Below are 21,375 nucleotides of genomic sequence, written 5' to 3' on the forward strand. Positions count from 1 at the left end.
CTACAGAACTTTAATATGGATACAAATAAACATGACATAATAGTGACCGAAGCTTTTCGTGCTGCACTCTTCAGGGTAAAAATTCACAGCAAGTGAAGGCGCATGCTTTATACGCAGGTCTCAATAAGGTAGACGCTGATTGGTTCAGCCGTAATGACATCACGGTTAATCCGAACGCCCAATGGTCCGCTCATCATCTTCACCTCGATCTCTCATTGGCTGGGGCAGAGTTCGCCGATGATTCACATTTGCAACCACATCCTGGAGAGAGGGGCCGAGGGGCCGAAATGAGAAAGTGAATCCAATACTGGTTGCAGTACCTCTCCCAACCACTTGGCAAGCTCATGTTGTGCTGATTGCACCATGGACAGTACAGTATCGGTCTTCGAGGGATATTCTCCTTGTGAATCATCGGCAGGCCGTACATTCTTGGACGTTGGGCTCCAACAGGTTTAATTCTGTCGTACACCTCCTTTAATAGTTCTCCACGTTTGAGAAGCTGCAACAGTCGTTTAACGATCTGACCTTCCACCTGAGGCTTGCGATCATGTTCCGTTACACCGCCCAGATATTTTAATTTGGTTTCGTATTTTCAAACCTCGCCTCCAAAGTCAGTCACCGACTGGGAATCCTCCGTCGTGCAAAGTCTTTTCTCGGCCCTCCTGAGCTCCTGACCACTTACAAAGCTTTTGTCCGCAGCCTGATGGAGTACTGCTCTCCCTTCTGGGCTGGTGCTCCTGCCTCCCACCTTTCTCGGCTTCACGCTGTAGAAACCAGGGCATTTCAGATCATCGGCATCTCCCGCAATGAGGCTGAGTTTTTGGGCCTCTCACTCAATCACCACAGGTTGGTCGGTGGTCTTTCTGTCTTCTACCGTCTCCTCTCGAGCCTTGCCCCCCTGCTTTCTCTGCTATTTGTCCCCACCACATTTCCTCAGGGTGCTCAAGGTCAGCCAACAACCCCCTTCTGGTAAAACTACCAAAATCACGAATCACTGCTCATCTTCACTCTTTCATTCCTCTTTTTTCCCGCCTTTGGAATAAACTCCCTCACTCTATTCTTTCCCATTCTTCTCTTCAGGCCTTCAAAACAGCTGTTCACCACCACCTCTTATCATCCCCCATCCAAATCCTCGATCTTTTCTACCCCCAATAATCCACCCAACCCACTTCCTTGAAATTCCCTGCTTTCCTTCCTGAAAGTCCCTGCAATGTCCATCTTCTATTCCCCATGTTCCCCGTCCCATCCCTCTCCCTTCCACAGATCTCCTAATGTGTCTGTTCCCCACTGTTTTGTCCCTCCCACTCCCGCCCCCCTTGTCTCATTCCCCCTTGATGTGCGTTGTGTGTTAGCTCTCACACGAGCCTCGACAACGTATACAAAAAAAAGGATGTCCATCATCTTGTCGATGTAATCAATCTTATTCATGATTACCACTCTGGTGCCTTTATCCGTTTTGCAGATGTGAATGGCAGCATTCCTCCTCAATCCTTGTACTGCCAAGAGAACATCCCGTTGCATGTGCAAATCCGTGACGTCATTCGTGATTCCACAGTACGCATGCGCGAGGTCCGATCGTCTAGCCCTCAGCGCCTGGTCTGCTTTGTTTGACACAGCCTGATGTGTTGATAGTTGAGCATACAGGAGTTCAAACTCGGCAAAAATGTCTTTCCTCTTAATATTCTGGTTAGGAATGCCGAAGTTAAAACCATGCGCCAACGCGAACCTTTCCGTGTCAGACAGCTTATAGTCCGATTTATTGAGTACGTGCTGGGTTGAGTCTTTGATCAGGGAACTGAATCGTTTCACCTTCAACCAGTCGATTGTTCGATCGCATTTCTTCTGCGCCACCATCTCTGTACGTTGGTCAATCGTTGGATATCTACATATGTATCTACATAACCGGATCGGGTCTTTGTTCCTGTTAATCTGTTCATCCGAGCCGGCACGGCTTTGGCAGTTCCGCTCGAATGCACCCGAACCGGAGTTGGTAGTCGGTAGTTGGAACACTTCCACAGTCGGTAGAGTGACCCGGTTCGAGCAAGACGTGCCGAGAGCGTGGTTCCCCGGTAGACGACACCGCGTGGCTAATTAGGTAAATTGGTTCTCGACAAAAAGACCCTACGCTACGCGGTGGAGGTATTGGCGTCCATGGTCGGTTAAGCGACCCACCACCTCACAGAGTTATCCGTGAGCGACAGCCTACAATTCCGGGAGCCTGGTGGGAGACGACGTAACTCCCCCCACCTCGCGGTCGTTCTTGCCACTGGTGCCAGACCCGCAACAATATATACATACATATTGTTACGGGGCCGGGGGGGTCGACCGTGAGCACGATCACTAGATGGAGCCGCGAGCCGGCTCGACCGTGAGCCCGGAATGTTAAGGTCGTCGCCCCGGATAAGTCCGGAGCGGACGGGTCCTGACTGGACCGAAGTTCGCCAATGGAGAGACCACGTGGGGTAGGGTCGATTGCCAACTTTTCAATTTACCTAAGTACCCACGTGGCCCGACTACCGGGGAAGTTCACCCATCTACCGGGGACTACCGGGGAATTATGGAATCCATCATCGCTTCAGATATGAAATCCTTCCTCTTCTCCAATGGCTTGATTTCCAATCATCAATTTGGTTTCAGACCAGGTCACTCTACCCTGGATATGCTGCTTCTGCTCTCCCATCAATGGATGGAGGTCCTCAATGCCAGACAGGAAATCCGAGCCATATCCCTGGACATATCACGTGCTTTTCACACAGTCTGGCACCCTGCCCTACTCACCAAACTCTCTTCCCATGGTATTCAAGGCCATCTCCACTCATGGCTCGCAGACTTCCTCTCCTGTCGCAGTCAACGTGTGGCCCTAAATGGAGTTCTTTCATCCCCTCTTCCTGTGCAGGCTGGAGTTCCTCAAGGTAGCGTTCTGGGCCCTGTTCTTTTTCTGGTTTTTATCAATGATCTCTCGGACTCTCTGGAAAATCCTCTATTTCTTTTTGCCGACGACTCCACCCTCTGCCGTACCATCTGTCATCCCTCAGACCGGCAAGCAGCAGCTTCTTCGCTCACTGCAGATCTGGATAAAATCACAAACTGGTCCAACATGTGGAACATGTCTTTCAATCCAGACAAATCTCACACTCTCACTATGTCTCTTCGAAAGGACCGTTTACAAAACCCCCCCATCCACTTTCTCAACAATCCTCTGGAAGAAGTCTTTTCTTTCAAGCTTCTAGGTCTCACTATCTGCCATGACCTTTCCTGGGAAAGTCACATTTCCAACCTCGCCTCAAAAGCCAGTCGCCGACTGGGAATCCTCCGTCGTGCCAAGTCCTTCCTCGGCCCTCTTGAGCTCCTGACCACTTACAAAGCTTTTGTCCGTAGCCTGATGGAGTACTGCTCTCCCCTCTGGGCTGGTGCTCCTGCCTCCCACCTTTCTCGGCTTAACGCTGTCGAAACCAGGGCATTTAAGATCATCGGCATCTCCCGCAATGAAGCTGAGTCTTTGGGCCTCTCACTCAATCACCGCAGGTTGGTCGGTGGTCTTTCTGTCTTCTACCGACTCCTCTCCAGCCTTGCCCCCCTACTCTCTCTGCGATTTGTCCCCACCACATTTCCACAGGGCGCTCAAGGTCGGCCAACAACCCCCTTCTGGTAAAACTACCAAAATCACGAATCACTGCGCATGTTCACTCTTTCATTCCTCTTTTTCCCGCCTTTGGAATAAACTTCCTCACTCTATTCTTTCCCATTCTTCCCTCCAGGCTTTCAGAACAGCTGTTCACCACCACCTCTTATCTTCCCCCATCCAAATCCTCGATCTTTTCTACCCCCGATAATCCACCCAAGCCCACTTCCTTCATTTCTCCTGCTTTCCTTCCTGAAAGTCCCTGTAATGTCCATCTTCTCTTCGCCATGTTCCCCATCCCATCCCCATCCCTCTCCCTTCCACAGTTCACCTAATGTGTCTGTTCCCCACTGTTTTGTCCCTTCCACTCCCACCCCTCTTGTCTCATGCCTCCTTGCTGTGAGTTATGTGTTTGCTCTCATACGAGCCTCGACCAAGGTATACAAAAAAAAAAAAAAAAAAACCCTCGGCCGACTTTGTCCGAATCGATTCGCTATCGCCGACTCGGATCCGGTGTAACCGAGCGGAATTACCAAAGTCGGGCCGGACCAAACGAACAAGTTACGAACACTAATCCTCAAACACGCGTCATGTCGAGCCAATGAAAGAAACAAAAAACAAGCTGATACATTTAATAATTGGGGTTTAATTATACAGTAATAATGGGGAGCTGGGGAACACAGAAGAGTAGAACTATACCGAATACAATAAATGCAAGTATATACAGCGAACAAAGCACTTAACAGTTTTCGACTTGTTCGACGGGCCCACGGACACACATACGCACACACACGCACACACACACACACACACACACACACACACACACACACACACACACACACACCCCAGAAATGGTGGCTGATGCCTTTAATGCAGACTTCAGCTCGGAGGGACAGATGAGCTGAAGCCCAGGGTCTGCCTCGGACCTTTCCACCTCGTGTGGTCTTCAAGCTGTTCGGACCGGGCACCAGCGTGGGCGAGTTGAATCCAACCACCACGAGCCGCAATCCTTTCCCAGCTCCGGCAGATCCCCTCGCGCTCCGGACCACGTGCTGGTGAGACGAGGCGCCGATCCTTCCCGACCCGATGCGTCGCTTCCCCGAAGAACCACTGGCCAACATGAGGCCAAGAAGTCGCACCAAACCGGGAACCAAGCAGAGACCGCGAAGAGCTCCACGCACCAAGAAGAGCCAGCTGAACCAAGATGAGGCCACGAAGCAGAGCAACCAACTCCACCAAGCAGAACAAAAGCCACCAGAACACGAGCCTGATGAACCCCGAAGGCTCACCAAAGAGTAACCCAAGACTAACCAGAACCAACCCAAGCCAAGCAGAGGATCGCCCTCTTATCCCTCCCAGCCCCACCTCGCTTCCGGCGTGACTCATTCGCCCTCGTGCTCCCCCACCCCCGCAACTGCGGGTGGGGGCTGTTTACGTTGCTTTCTGTCAGACTCACCCCAACCGTCATTCCTGTTTACGCCGTTGAATCACGGGACGGGAGGGTTCTTCTTCTTCTTAGTTGTGGAGGAGGGTCGTCTGATCAAACCCTAACTATTTAAATATATCACAGCGCATTTACATAGATTTACCCATTAAACAATGGAAGGCGAGCTATCTATAGAACATGGACTTACCGAGATAACTGAACTAAAGGACCTGAATGATGAGTGCGATAATGGTTTCCAGATTCGCAACAATATATACTTACATACATACATACATACATACATACATACATAGTTCCCTTATTTGTAGACATTGTCGAGGCTCATATGAGAGCTAACACACAGCACACAACAACAGGGGCAGTAGACAAGAGGGGTGGGAGATGGAAGGACAAAACAGTGGGGAACAGAGACATTAGGAGACCTGTGGAAGGGAGAGGGATGGGGCGGGGAACCCGGGGTAAACAGCATGGACACCACAGGGACTTTCAGGACCTCACACGACAGGGAACTTTCAGGAAGAAGGGCAGGGAATTTGAAGGAGGTGGGTTTGGGGTGGATTAACGGGGTTAGAAAAGATCGAGGTTTTGTATGGGGAAAGATAAGAGGTGGTGTTGAACAGCTGTTTTGAAGGCCTGGAGGGAAAAATGGGATTTAAGAGAGTGTGGGAGTTTATTCCAAAGGTGGGAAAAAAGAGGAATGAAAGAGTGAAGGTGAGCAGTGATTCGTGATTTTGATAGTTTTACCAGAAGGGGGTTAATGGCGGACCTTCAGTGCCCTGCGGAAATATGGGGGACATATCGCAGACAGAGTGGGAGGGGGCAAGATCGGAAAGGAGACGGTAGAAGACAGAGACCACCGAACTGCCTGCGGTGAGAGAGTGAAAGGCCTAGAGACTCAGCCTCACCACGGGGATAGCAATGATCCTAAATGCCTTGGTTTCCACAGCGTGATGTCGAAAAAGGTGAGAGGCAGGAGCACCAGTCCAGAGGGGAGAGCAGTACTCCATCAGGCTGTTGCCAAAAGCTTTGAATGCGGTCAGGAGCTCAGGTGGGCCGAGGAAGGACTTTGTACGAAGGAGGATTCCCAGTCGGCGACTGGCTTTGGAGACCAGGTTGAAAAAGTGGCTTTCCCAGGAAAGATCGTGGCAGAGAGTGAGACCCAGAAGCTTGAACGAAGACTTATTTCAAGAGGATTGTTGAGAAATTAAATGAGGAGGGGGGGTGGGGGGGGCAAACGGTCCTTTCAGAGAGACATCATGAGAGCGTGAAATTTGTCAGGGGTGAAAGACATGTTCCATGTGTTGGCCCTGTTTGTGATTTTACCCAGAGCTGCAGAGAGCGAAGAAGCTGCGGCTTGTCAGTCTGAGTGATGACAGATGTTACGACAGAGGGTGGAGTCATCAGCAAAGAGATAAAGAGGATTTTCTAGAGAGTCGGAGAGATCATTGATGAAAACCAGAAAAAGAACAGGGCCCAGAACGCGACCTTGAGGAACTCCAGCCTGGACAGGAAGAGGGGATTAGAGAACTCCATTTAGGGCCACACATTGACTGCGACAGGAGAGGAAGTCTGTGAGCCATGAGTGGAGATGGCCTTGGATACCATTGGAAGAGTTTTATGAGCAGTTCAGGTGCCAGACCATGTCAAAAGCACGTGATATGGCTCGAGATTGGGCTCCGATTTCATGTCTGACATTGAGGACCTCCATCCATTGTTGGGAGAGCAGAAGCAGCATATGCAGGGTAGAGTGACCTGGTCTGAAACCAAATTGATGATCAGAAATCAAGTCATTGTTGAAGAAGGATTTAATGTCTAAAGCAATGATTCCATAACCTTGCTGATGATTGTGAGAAGGCTGATTTGTCTGTAGTTGCAGGGATCTGTTTTTGCACCTTTTCTACACAGAGTGGTCATGTTTGCTGACTTCCAAGCAGATGGCAGATGACATTGAGCAAATAAGAGGGTGAATAGAACAAAAAGAAGATGAGCAAGAGCAGAGGAGCATGTTTTTAGGACACGTGGGCTGATGCCGTCTGGACCGGTTCCAGAATCTGATTCGAGGTTTGATTGCAAGTTCTCCACCTTCTCAGAAGAAAAGAACACAGAGTCCAGGAACAGATGGGTGCGACTGGGTAAGGTGGGTACAGAAAGCGATGGGTTTCGGACACAATATTTAGATGCAAACACTGAGTTTAGGCATTCAGTCTTTTCACGTGCAGTGTCAACAGGAAAGGGAGGGATGGAGGGCGAACATACACCAGAAACAGATTTGATTTGACGCCACCAGGATTTGGCGGAGCGAGAGAGGTTTGAGAGTTCAGACTTGAGATTAGAAAGATGTTGTTTTCTGGATCGAATGCCTGTTCATCAGAGCTATGAATCGCTGTGCACATCGCTTTTGTAAGTACTCCAGTTTCCAAATTAGGAGCTTGGAGTGATTTCATCCATTATATGATGCAATTTTCCACGATCTGTTCTCACGGACTAATTAAAGTATATCATGAAACTATTATTTTGGTTTTGAGGATCAGATATCATCCGGACTAAATAAGTGTCGAAATCTGGAGGGAAATCTCATAATTTAAAGAAATGATGAGTCTTATAACGAAGCCAATATACCTATTTACTTTAAGCAAGCATGGCTGTGCTCCCTCCTCCTCTATATATCCACAAGAAAATGTGAAATTCCTCAAGCATTGAACTTATCTTTTTCTACTGTTTGGAGAATTATATTTCGTGAATAAATGATTTAAGAATGTCCCAAAATTAACCAGCTTAATTGAGCTATATGACGATGCATTCACTGCTTGGCCTCACCCCCAGTCCTCCAGAGGGACTACTCATCCACAATAGCTGCCAGATCTGTGTCAATATTTTCGGAGGTTCCGCGAGGTGCTCTCCGGGGAATCAAAACAGATCTGGTGAAAAACAGACGTTATAACATAAAATGATGTTCTCACATTTGCGTGGACCGAAAACCGATGTACCACGTGACACATGGCACAGACGAGGATTATCTCCGATGTTTATTTCACAGGCAATCAAACTTTTCAATGTCTCCACAGTTCTACGTTGAAGAGCAACTCTTTTGTGGATAAAGTCATTATTTGAACTAATTCATTTTATTTCTTTAACTGCTGTGGGCATGGTGAAGACTGGCTTTAACGTGAAAGCGATCCCTTACAATATGCAGCCACCGTCTGGCCAGGCTTTTCTTATCAACCCCACTTAATTGGAGTGCTTGCTTGAGTGCTAAAGCCACTTGCCAAGCACCCTACAGTCGATGGCGGAACCACACTGTGTTATTCTGTGCGAATCGTTCACTCACTGCAGACATTTTTGGCACGCCATATTATTCAGAGCAACTGGTTCGTGCTCCGTCATCCTGAGCGAGTGGTTTGTGCTCCGTCGCCCTGAGGGAGTCCTTCCTGATTCGTCGTTCTGAGGGAGTCCTTCCTGATCCATCGTTCTGAGCGAGTCCTTCCTGCTCTGTCGTTCTGAGCGAGTCCTTCCTGCTCCGTCGTTCTGAGCGAGTCCTTCCTGATCCGTTGTTCTGAGCGAGTCCTTCCTGATCCGTCGTTCTGAGGGAGTCCTTCCTGCTCTGTCGTTCTGAGCGAGTCCTTCCTGCTCCGTCGTTCTGAGCGAGTCCTTCCTGCTCTGTCGTTCTGAGCGAGTCCTTCCTGCTTCGTCGTTCTGAGCGAGTCCTTCCTGATCCGTTGTTCTGAGCGAGTCCTTCCTGATCCGTCGTTCTGAGAGAGTCCTTCCTGATCCGTCGTTCTGAGGGAGTCCTTCCTGATCCGTTGTTCTGAGCGAGTCCTTCCTGATCCGTCGTTCTGAGGGAGTCCTTCCTGATCCGTCGTTCTGAGGGAGTCCTTCCTGATCCGTCATTCTGAGGGAGTCCTTCCTGATCCATCGTTCTGAGCGAGTCCTTCCTGCTCTGTCGTTCTGAGCGAGTCCTTCCTGCTCCGTCGTTCTGAGCGAGTCCTTCCTGATCCGTTGTTCTGAGCGAGTCCTTCCTGATCCGTCGTTCTGAGGGAGTCCTTCCTGCTCTGTCGTTCTGAGCGAGTCCTTCCTGCTCCGTCGTTCTGAGCGAGTCCTTCCTGCTCTGTCGTTCTGAGCGAGTCCTTCCTGCTCCGTCGTTCTGAGCGAGTCCTTCCTGATCCGTTGTTCTGAGCGAGTCCTTCCTGATCCGTCGTTCTGAGAGAGTCCTTCCTGATCCGTCGTTCTGAGGGAGTCCTTCCTGATCCGTTGTTCTGAGCGAGTCCTTCCTGATCCGTCGTTCTGAGGGAGTCCTTCCTGATCCGTCGTTCTGAGGGAGTCCTTCCTGATCCGTCGTTCTGAGGGAGTCCTTCCTGATCCGTTGTTCTGAGCGAGTCCTTCCTGATCCGTCGTTCTGAGGGAGTCCTTCCTGATCCGTCGTTCTGAGGGAGTCCTTCCTGATCCGTCATTTTGAGCGAGTCCTTCCTGATCCGTCATTCTGAGGGAGTCCTTCCTGATCCGTCGTTCCTGCTCTGCCATTTGAGCGAGCCCTTCCTCCTCCGTCATTCTGAGTGAGTCGTTCCTGCTCCGTCATTCTGAGCGAGTCGTTCCTGTTCCGACATTCTGAGCGAGACCTTCCTGATCCGTCATTCTGAGCGAGTCGTTCCTGATCCGCCATTCTGAGCGAGTCCTTCCTGATCCGTTGTTCTGAGCGAGTCCTTCCTGCTCCGTCGTTCTGAGCGAGTCCTTCCTGCTCCGTCGTTCTGAGCGAGTCCTTCCTGATCCGTCGTTCCTGCTCTGCCATTCTGAGCGAGCCCTTCCTCCTCCGTCATTCTGAGTGAGTTGTTCCTGCTCTGTCATTCTGAGCGAGTCGTTCCTGTTCCGACATTCTGAGCGAGTCCTTCCTGATCCGTTGTTCTGAGCGAGTCCTTCCTGCTCCGTCGTTCTGAGCGAGTCCTTCCTGCTCCGTCGTTCTGAGCGAGTCCTTCCTGCTCCGTCGTTCTGAGGGAGTCCTTCCTGATCCGTTGTTCTGAGCGAGTCCTTCCTGATCCGTCGTTCTGAGGGAGTCCTTCCTGATCCGTCGTTCTGAGGGAGTCCTTCCTGATCCGTCATTTTGAGCAAGTCCTTCCTGATCCGTCATTCTGAGGGAGTCCTTCCTGATCCGTCGTTCCTGCTCTGCCATTCTGAGCGAGCCCTTCCTCCTCCGTCATTCTGAGTGAGTCGTTCCTGCTCCGTCATTCTGAGCGAGACCTTCCTGATCCGTCATTCTGAGCCAGTCGTTCCTGATCCGCCATTCTGAGCGAGTCCTTCCTGATCCATCATTCTGAGCGAGTCCTTCCTGATCTGTCATTCTGAGCGAGTTGTTCCTGCTCCGTCATTCTGAGCGAGTCCTTCCTGATCCGCCATTCTGAGCGAGTCGTTCCTGATCCGTCATTCTGTGCGAGTCATTCCTGCTCCGTCGTTCTGAGCGAGACCTTCCTGATCCGTCATTCTGTGCGAGTCGTTCCTGCTCCGTCGTTCTGAGCGAGTCCTTCCTGATCCGTCATTCTGAGCGAGTGGTTCCTGCTCCGCCTTTCTGAGCGAGACCTTCCTGATCCGTCATTCTGAGGGAGTCGTTCCTGCTCCGCCATTCTGAGCGAGTCCTTCCTGATCCGTCATTCTGAGCGAGTCCTTCCTGATCCGTTGTTCTGAGCGAGTCCTTCCTGATCTGTCATTCTGAGCGATTCCTTCCTGATCCGCCTTTCTGAGCAAGTCCTTCCTGATCCGTCATTCTGTGCGAGTCGTTCCTGCTCCGTCGTTCTGAGCGAGTCGTTCCTGCTCCGTCATTCTGTGCGAGTCGTTCCTTCTCCGTCGTTCTGAGCGAGTCGTTCCTGCTCCGTCGTTCTGAGTGAGTCCTTCCTGATTCGTTCCTGCTACGTCATTCTGAGTGAGTTTGCGCTTTGTCATTCTGAGCGAGTCCTCCCTGCTCCATCATTGCGGAGTGAATCATTCGTGGTGAACACGATCCCGACTGCATGAGAAGTTCCATTGTGTGTCAGAAGATGGAGAATGTGCTGAAATGTTACAAAGAGGTCTACGAACAGAAAGTGAAGGCAGCCACTCATGTCTCCATGATGAAGTTCTTCAAAAAAATCCCAAGGGGATCAGCCTCCATTTCATCTTCTGAGCCTTCAACCTCAACTGGGCAGCCTGCCACACCTGAATAATCCCACCACACCTGAATAATCCTGCCACACCTGAATAATCCTGCCACACCTGAATAATCCCACCACACCTGAATAATCCCACCACACCTGAATAAGCCTGCCACACCTGAATAATCCCGCCACACCTGAATAATCCCACCACACCTGAATAAGCCTGCCACACCTGAATCAGCCTGCCTCACCTGAATAATCCCACCACACCTGAATAATCCTGCCACACCTGAATAATCCCGCCACACCTGAATAATCCCGCCACACCTGAATAATCCTGCCACACCTGAATAATCCTGCCACACCTGAATAATCCCGCCACACCTGAATGAGCCTGCCACACCTGAATAATCCCGCCACACCTGAATAATCCCGCCACACCTGAATAAGCCTGCCTCACCTGAATAATCCTGCCACACCTGAATAAGCCTGCCTCACCTGAATAATCCTGCCACATCTGAATAATCCTGCCACACCTGAATAAGCTGACCACATGGTTTTAATTTCATTTTGTCATTATGAGGTGTTTTGTTTGGATTGGTGACAAAAGATTTATATTTAATCCATTTTAAATTCAGGCTTTCCACAGCAAAATGTGACAAAAGTGGAGGGGTGTGAATACTTTCTGAAGGTACTCTACATATGTAGAAATGGTACACATGGCGAGAAAACATTAATTAGACATGAGTCCCAAGGGTGGTGATGATGGGGGAGTCGCGAATGGCAGTATCCCCCTCCCCCTACCCCCCTCCCCAGCCCAACATTTTTGCCCTTTTTCCCTTCATTGTAAGGACAAATGAGCCTCATCTATGGTCGCCCGTCACACACAGCGAGACGAGCGGGTTTGTAAAATCACATTGGTGTTTAATTATATATTTTTGTCCGCTTACATTTTGATATACTTTCTGCCTTATCATTTGAGCTTTTCTCATCAAATATTCAACAAACCTTTATTATGAGAATATGGAGAAAAGTAATGAATACATTTGCCATTTTTCCTCCACCACCGAGGGTGATGGAGGTTATGTTTTCACCCCTCTCTGTCTGTTTGTCTGTCTGTGTTCAGGATATCTCAAAAAGTTGTGGACAGATCCGGATGAAATTTTGTGGGCCGATTGTGTGTGATACAAGAACGAACTGATTAGATTTTGGTGAAGATCCGGATCTGGATCCAACGACTGGAATTTTTGAAGTGATTCTTCACCATTCAGAGATCTGGCCAAAAAACGATATACAGCACAATATCTCAAAAAGTTGTGGACGGATTCGGACGAAACTTGGTGGACATGTTGGGTGTGTGACAAAGAACTGATTCGATTTTGGTGAGGATCTGGATGCAAGCTTTATTTAATTTTCAAGTGATTCTTCATCATTGATAGGGCCAAAAAACGATATAGTATTGTACCGCATGATATTTCAAAAAAGTATTGGGCCCAATATGTTCTCATGGATCAGGAATTACGTGGCGGAGGTACACGCTCTACTGAGTGCCCTTCGAGTTAAAAGCTATTTTTGTCATGTTTAGCACACATAAGAAGAAGAAGAAGAGGAAGAGTCGAGTTCAAAGCGGACAAGAATACCTCAACAATTATTTTTCTCTCGATGTAGTGTGTATATTTTCCCAATTAAAAGGAGAAAACCACAAAAACGTTTCCCAAATTTTATCTCAAAAGTTATAAATATGTGATATACATGGTGAGAAACCGTTGATTGTTTGAGAAAGAAAAAGCACAATCCCTCTGTGAGAAACTCAGCTCGGGGGTGACATACCTGGGACGACGAGAAGCAATGGACGTCACAAGACCTTTGTACGAGTTCAACGAAACTTTGGAAGCTGAAAAGTAAACCGTATTGGGGATGCTCACCAATGGAAAAACTGTTAGGAATACACTCTTTGATCATGTGAAATGAAGAGGAATTTTCTTTAATTGTGCAAGAGGTGAACCGTGAACCACAACGTTGAGGTTCGTGAGCTGGACCCCATAACGTTGCGGCGTTTCAGAAGGCCCCCTAATAAATTCACCGATGCCTTTCCAAGTTACCACGGTAATAATCCAGTGTGGGTTAGGTACGGATCCATGATCTTTGGTTAGGGGGGGGTGGTGGGGGTGCAAAACTTAACATTGCACTGAAAAGTATAATTTTGCCGAGCAGATCGAGCAAGGGGACCAGTTTTTGTGGTTGTTACTTTTTGTTGGTTTGCACCTGTTACATCGTGCCAAGTAGAGCGCTCATTCAGTTCTCTCCGTCGGATGAAAACCTGTCTCCGAAACACCATGGGACAACTGTAGTTCCATTGAGCGGAAATATGCCACGTACATAGAGACGGGATGGATCAGGTAGACGTACAGGGGACACAAGGATTCATCAACAGGACAAAAACTCACCGTGATGCATTTAGGGGGTTTAAACATGGAGTAAACACTGTCTAGATCCAAGGGAAGATGAACATTACACTTACATTGTACAGGGTGTTTTAAAAACACTTGGACAACTTTAGTTAAGATATTTAATGTACTACAAATGATACAACAATGCCCTTTGTTGTTATACGATAAAGAAACACGTTAAGTTGTCTTTATTTTCAGGTCTGGTGGTTTAATTTGAAATAAAATTGTGACTCCACAGGAGAAAGGTCAGTACGTTGAATGTTTCATCAATCCGAGATCGGACATGCAAGGTCAGCATAATTTCGGAACAAGGTATGGAAGGAATCCACCATCACAGACGAGTATCAGAGAGTGGTGCAAGCGGTTTAAGGAGAATGCAAGTTGTCAGAAACAGAAAAGTACTGGTCGACCAAGCACAAGTACAGCAGACGTTGAACGAGTACGTTCAACAAAGTCCCAAAAAAATCAATTTGATGCGCATCCAGAGAACTGGGACTACCAACCAGCACTGGACACAGCATTTTGCATAAAAGACTGAAGCTTTATGCCTATAAGGTGCAGATTCTGCAGAATCTCAAACCAAATGATGGACCCAAACGCATGGTGTTTGCCCTGGAATTACTCAGTCACATCAAGGATGATGAAGATTACCTGACAAAGGTCGTGTTCACAGACGAAAATTGCTTTCATGTATCGGGAAAGATGAACTGGCACAATGTGAGGGTCTGGGGCTCTGAAACCCCTCACGTGGTCATTGAACACATATGTGACAGTCCAAAGGTAAATGGGTGGTGTGGCCTTCTCCATCACCACTTGGTGGGTCCATTTTTCTTTGCAGAGGATCGTGATCTCAATTTACATGAACGCGTTGGAAGAATGCGCCTTCCCACAGATTGAAGACCTGCAATCCAATATCATGATTCAACATGACGGCGCTCCCCCTCATTGGGCCTTCATCGTTCGAGTTGAACTGAATGAAAAATTTCCAGGTCGCTGGATTGGCCGAGACGAACCAACTGCCTGGCCTCCACAATCACTGGATATAACCCCCCCCCCCTCTTGATTTTTTTTCTGTGGGGGTTTGTCAAAGTTGTCTACAACACCAAGGTGGCAAACCTGCAGGATCCTCATTCTCAGATCACAGGTGCATGTGCACTGTTGGACGCAAACATGCTGAGCCGAACATGTCAAGAACTAGTGTACCACCTTGATGTCCTGCGCGTGACAAACGGAGCTCACATTGAAGTGTATTGCTGGTGTGCACAAAATCTTATGAGTTTCTGTATCATATAAACCAAAGTGTATCCTTTGTGGTTCTAAATATATGAACAACCAAAGTTGTCCGAGTCTTTTTGAAACACCCTGTATATCATGTGCATTTTTGTGTATCTTGTCCATCACAGCGGTAACAATAACATCGGTACATAACACACCCCTTGCTCCATTTTGTTGTTGATTTTTTTTTTTCAGCATCAGCTCTAAAATGTTGTGAGACAACTCCCCACAATGCCTGATCGTCCCCCCTATAATCATGCAAAGAAATTGCCACCGCTGGATGTGACCACGTGTTTCAATCTTTTTTGGAGAGTTTTACTTTTTGTATCTTTATTTAAGCTGACAACTGGCAAGTGTTCATTCCTTCCTTCTGGCAGTATGGCTGGCTGAATGCCATTTCGCACACTTCCATTGATATTGTTTAGTTTTGAAATCTATGTCAATGATCTAAACCTACTAATTGTGGTAATTAGAGTTGCTTGTTTGTTTGTTTCACAGAAGACCATCCAGACCTTTGGGACTTTTGGAAGTCTGAGTCAGTCGTCCCCAGTTTTACTGGGTGTCTCTCTAGTGTAGTGTTCAATGGTGCAACCCCTCTGAAAGCTGCTTTCAGGATCTCTGCACACCAACCTCCAGGACTCATGCTCAGTGGGACATTGCAACCTGCTGTTTGTTCCAAGCTACCACAGTGGACAAACCACAATCCGAACCTCACTACACACCCTACTTCAAGTGCAAGCACAGCCTCCTGGTTTAACGAAGGTCAAGGCATTCTATCTTTCTTTCTCTTCATCGAATATCATGCTATTCACTTATGATTCATGACGTTAACCTTCCATAATCATGGCTTTTATGAGCCAATGTCAGTACTCAGTATGAAACCACCATTCAAAACTGCATTGCTCAATTGTCACTTGCAAATAAATGGTTGATAGCATTTCATAAGCCTATGTTGTTTGATCGAAGTGAAGGTGGCACTCAAATAATACAACACAAAAATATCAATACCATTCATTGTTGGAATGCAATCATCTGACAGGTTGGTGCAGAGGTAGCACACCTACCTTTAATATGTCAGGTCTTGGTTTGATTCTCAGCCTGATTACAAACTGTTGGATTGTTTTTTACATGCAGAGTATCATATCACAAACTGCATCATTGCTCATATTGACACTGAACTGAGTGTTCCATCCACTAGCATTAGTTGGTGGAAGTTAAAAATCCCATTGCCATAGAAGGATCAAAAGATGGACTGATAGATGGAGGGATGATGCAGTTTGTATGGAGGGAAATTGACAGTGAGGTAGCAGGGGGAAACATTTGGTTTTGACCAGTAAGGGAATAAGTTAACAGAAAAGGAGAGGTGGAGAGGAAGTAAGAGGGTTGGGTTGAGAAGTATTAATGGGGGTCATGCGAGACAAAGGATTCTCTTATGGGGAACAATGGCTGGGATCACCCGTCCAGTATAGACACTTCCCCATCGAAAGCAATGACAAACTACATCTGCACATGCCAAAAAAACAATCATGATCAGAAATGTGAGAGATAAAGCCATGGTGCCGGATGATGAGTCCCGCAGGTTTGAAAGCAAGAGCAAAGTGCTTTGATGAGAAGGCTTGGCTGTTATGACAGACTGGATTAAACCAGCAAGGAAATCCTGTCATTGAAGTTGCCTGAACTGGAAGTTGAACTTTGTGCTTCTCAAATATTCACGAAATTGGAACGTAGAATGCAAGGTCAATGAATCAGGGAAAGTTAAATGTAATAAAGCGAGAGATGAGGAGCACAAGAACTGAAGTTTTGAGGATAAGTTAACTTACATGGACTTGTTTGGACCAGTTTTCTGGAAAGTTGCAGGAACTGCCAGAACAAGTGCCTAAAGGAGATGTTTTAATTATTATTGGACATTATGGGAGACTGGAATGCAAAAATTGGAGAAGCAGGAGCACCAGATATTGCAGTGAAGCATGGAATTGGTATCCAAAATGAGCCAGGAGAGAGAATGCGAGAGTTCGATGTGGAGAATGAGCTCATAATTGCAAACACGTGGTTCAAACAACCCAAGCACAGACTGTAATCAATATAAGATGGAGAAGTGCTGTGCAATCTGCCAATACTCTGCCAGATGCAGGCTGCAAAACAGATCATGAATTCCTTGTGGCAAAACTACGAGTCAGATTGAGAAAGAAGAAAAAAAAATCGGAAAATCCTACCAGATATGACCCTGGAAACGTATCTAAACAATACGCAATAAAGGCTTAAAAGAATTATTTTTTTTTAATAACATTTTGCAAAGCTGAACTCGGTTGACAGGATGCCAGATGAATTGTGGCACAGGTTGAAGACATTGTGAAAGAAAAGGTCAAAAACATCACAAAAGCAAGCAGAAAGAAGAAGGCTGAATGTCTGTCAGACAAGGCAATATCTATTGCAGACAGAAGAAGAGAGATGAAAACCAAATGCATCAAGAGAGGACGTGAAGCAGCGATATGCCGACTTCCAACGACAAGCTATTAAAGACGATGAGAAGTATTTTGAAGAGGCATGAATAGAGAGAGAAAGTGACAACAGAGTGGGGAAAACAAGATCTCTTTTTTAAAATATCAGAGAGATCACAGGAAAAATTCAGGTCTCAGATGGAGAGTAGGACAGGAAACAATGTGACAGAAGAAATACAGGTGAAAGAAAGATGGAAGGACTACACTGGAACTTTATCCAGACGAGACAGCAATATAATGGCACCTTTCTTTGTAAGATCATATGACTAAGAACCAATAGTGATAGAATGTAAGGTACGTGGAACCCTTAAAGCGCTGACAAATGGAAAAGCACCACGTGCCGATGAAATTCCGACAGAACTCTTTAAGATAGTTGTGGAGGAGGCAATCAAAATGTTAACAGCTATCTGTACACATATCTGGAGCAGGATTGTTTAGCCTCACAGATGGAAACAGACTATATACCATTGCCAAAGAAAGGGGATCCAAGAGAATATGCAAATACCCGAACTATTGCCTTGATTTCACATGCGAGCAAGATATCACGAAAGATCATTCATCACAGAATAGAAAACTTCATATTGAGAACGAAATACCTGTCGAGCAAGCAGATTTCAGAAGAGCAAAATTTGCAATTTGAAGAAAAATAAAAATTGATTGTATACATGCTCGAGGCTCGTGGAAGGGCTAGTATTAGTACACTGAACGGATCAGGACACAACAGGACAGAGAGAACAGTTGAGAGAGGGGGGAAACACCAACAGCAGAGTTGAAGGCCAATTTAGAGGCCGACTTGGACAAATAGACTCAACTTCATCCTGAGAGATTCCAATAATCTTGAAGGCCTTGGTTTCCATTGCGTCAAGCTGAGTAAGATGTGAGGCAGGGGAGCCAGCACAGAGGGGAGAGCGGTACTACATCAGGCTGCAGATGAAGGTCTTGCAGATGGATAGGAGTGCAGGTGTTCCAAGGAAGGGCTTTGGAGGACAGAGGATGCCGAGTCAGTGGCTGGCTTGGGAGGTCAGCTTTGAAATGTGATTTTCCTGAGAAAGATCATGACTGATAGCGAGTGTGACCCGGGAGATTCAATAACTGAACTTCCTCAAGAGGATTGTTGAGAAAGAAGACAGGAGTGGGTATCCAGATGGTCCTTCAAGAGAGACACAGTGAGGGTGTGAGATTTGTCAGGATTGAAAGACATGTTCCAAGTGTTTGACCAGCTTGTGATTTTATCCACGTCTGCAGAGAGTGAAGAGGCTGCTGCCTGCCGATCTGAGGAATGAGAGATGGTACGGTAGGGTAGATGGAGACATCAACAAAAATGACTTGTTGGCATGGTCGTTTGGGTGGCTGGCTTGGGATCTCAGGGTCCTGAGTGCAAGCCGCCTTCATCCGTTGAAGTAACACCCGGTGGGGTTGACTCAGCCTGTCATCCTTCCGAGGTCAGTGAAATGAGCACCAATGTACCGGTAATAGGGGCATTGCATCAGCAGCATAGCTGTGCCCTCAACCAATTATGCAACCAGCAGCCACAGGAAGAAGAAGAAGAAGAAGAAGAAGAAGAAGAAGAAGAAGAAGAAGAAGAAGAAGAAGAAGAAGAAGAAGAAGAGCAAAAAGATAGAGCATCTTCCAGGGAGTCGGAGAGATCATTGATGAAAAACAGGAAAATAACACGGCTGAGAACACTGCCTTGAAGAACTCCATCCTGGAAAGGAAGAGGGAATGAGAGAACTCCTTTAAGGGCCACATGTTGGCTGCAACAGAAGAGGAAGTATGGGAGCCATGAGTGGAGATTGTCTTGGATACCATGGGAAGAGAGTTTGGTGAGCAGGGCAGGGTGCCAGACCGTGTCAAAAGCACACGATATGTTTAGGGTTTTGGCTCTGATTTCATGTCTGGCATTGAGTCCCTCCATCCATTGTTGGGACAGTAGAAGCAGCATATCCAGGGTAGAGTGACCTCATCTGAAACCAAATTGATGATCAGAAATCAAGCATTTGGAGAAGAGGAAGGATTTAATGTCTGAAGCAATGGATGATGGATTCCATAACCTTGCTTATGATTGGGAGAAGGCTAATTGGTCTGGAGTTGCAGGGATCTGTCTTTGTACCTTTTTATGCAGGGCAGTAATGTATATGCCTGGTGTTGGCTTAATGGTTCGGATGATGGGATTGGGGCCTGAGTTCAAATCCAACTCAGCTGTTCAATTAACACCAGCTGGGGTTAACTCGACCTGTCATCCTTCCGAGGTCGGCAAAATGAGTGCCAGCATGCTGATATGCTGTGTCAGAGTGGCGACCCATCCAGGATTGTGCTCAATAGCCAAAGAGACTGCTTAAGCAGCACCAACGCTCTGCACAGAGTATGGTCCCAATTTATGGATGGATAGTAATGTTTGCTGATTTCCCAGCAGATGGCAGATGACCTTGAGCAAATGAGAGGGTGAATAGAACAGAGAGGGTGAGCAAGAGCAGCAGAGCACGTTTTTAGGACACGTGGGCTGATGCCGTCTGGACCAGTTGCAGAATTTGAGTCGAGGTTTGACAGCAAGCTCTCCACCTTGTCAGGAGAAATGGACAGAGTCCAAGTCCAGTTGGGTGCGACTTGGTAAGGTGGGTACAGAAAGCGATGGGTTTTGGACACAAGATTTATAAGCAAACATGAAGTTTAGGCAATCAGCCTTTTCACATGCATTGTCTGCTGTGCAGCCATTTGAGGTAAGGGAGGGGATGGAGGGGGAACATACACCAGAGCAGGCTTCACTGGATGCCACCAGGATTTGGAGGAGGGACAGAGGTTTGAAAGTTCAGACTTAAGATGAGAAAGATGTTGTTTTCTGGCTCTCCTGATGGTAGTAGGTCTGAGAAAATCATCTTTTTTGTTATATAAATATGCCGAATATAACTCATTGTGGTGTTTGCAATAAGGACTACAAATATTACAACAAACACTTACAATCGTGCAAGCACACTCAATACTGTTGCAAGCCGGTATCGTCGGGGAAACCACAAGGGATGGACTGTGATGTGGATTTTTTAAACCCACCTTGTTGTGATCGTTGTCCTCCTGAAGGATTCTAACTGGCCGATTGTGGAATCCTATTTGACTTCAGAGTTTAACGTTTGTCCGATTTGATTATAAAATCCTACAAAAACCCTATCGACTCTTATAAAACTGATGTCCACACAAGTCCTTCCTTGTGAAACAATTTATTTCCTAATTATACACCATACACTTCTCACCCTTGTACAATGAACTTAAGAATCCCCATTTGATTGCAATATTATTTGGTTCTATTTCATTTATTCTTACTCTAGTTAACAGTTAGACCAACCCGATTCAATTCACTTTTACATTACATCAGAGAGTTTTATTCTAACTTGGTACTTGGTCAGTTCCAAGGAGTACAAGCCAATGAGAAACTATACTTCCTCACGTGCTTGCACTGAGAACAATGTGCCTTTCAAAATATTTTACTTCCATGAGAGAGAGGTTGGGGGATATTCACCCAGACTGTAGATGTGTCTTTTAGACAAAAAGCCACTTCGTACATTTTCTAAGCAAAGGTTCATTTATCAGCTCGGTCACTCTGCTCCAGAACAACACATTTCTTATCATTTAGGGCAAAAGTCTTTTGGCCAGAAAGGACAGCCAATTCAATTTGCAGCATAAAAGTTACATTTCTGAAACTCCATTTGTTACAATTTAAAATACATTAATATGAATTTTTCCCCCACACTCCCCCGTTTTTTTCTTTAAGGAAAATTTGAATAATTTTTCTTACACATGATTACCATGTCCCATTCCTGAAGGAGAAAATATTTCCATTATTCAAGTTCAATCAACAATGGCAGCGAGTGCTCATATCAGAAAATGAGTGAGTTTCCATTTAATTTATGGCCTGTTCATCAGCATGTGTCACACATTGAAAACATGCTACCCGAAGTCAGAAGATAAACATGTC

At 46.8% G+C, this 21,375-nt stretch overlaps 1 protein-coding gene across 1 annotated transcript in view; it reads left to right on the plus strand.

Annotated features, from left to right (window-relative positions):
* The window catches only part of LOC147022502 (contactin-associated protein-like 5), a 774,700-nt gene that overhangs the window by 722,359 nt on the left and 30,966 nt on the right, over positions 1–21,375 (plus strand). Inside the window, exon 22 of the mRNA XM_085893466.1 lies at positions 15,412–15,675. Within this exon, the coding sequence (XP_085749592.1) occupies positions 15,412–15,675 (264 nt within the window). The remainder of the gene's footprint in view (positions 1–15,411; positions 15,676–21,375) is intronic.

The sequence above is a fragment of the Eptatretus burgeri genome, chromosome 8 (assembly GCF_056783735.1).
Source record: "Eptatretus burgeri isolate ZD-2024b chromosome 8, Ebu_testis_v1, whole genome shotgun sequence".
Taxonomy (NCBI): Eukaryota; Metazoa; Chordata; class Myxini; order Myxiniformes; family Myxinidae; genus Eptatretus; species Eptatretus burgeri.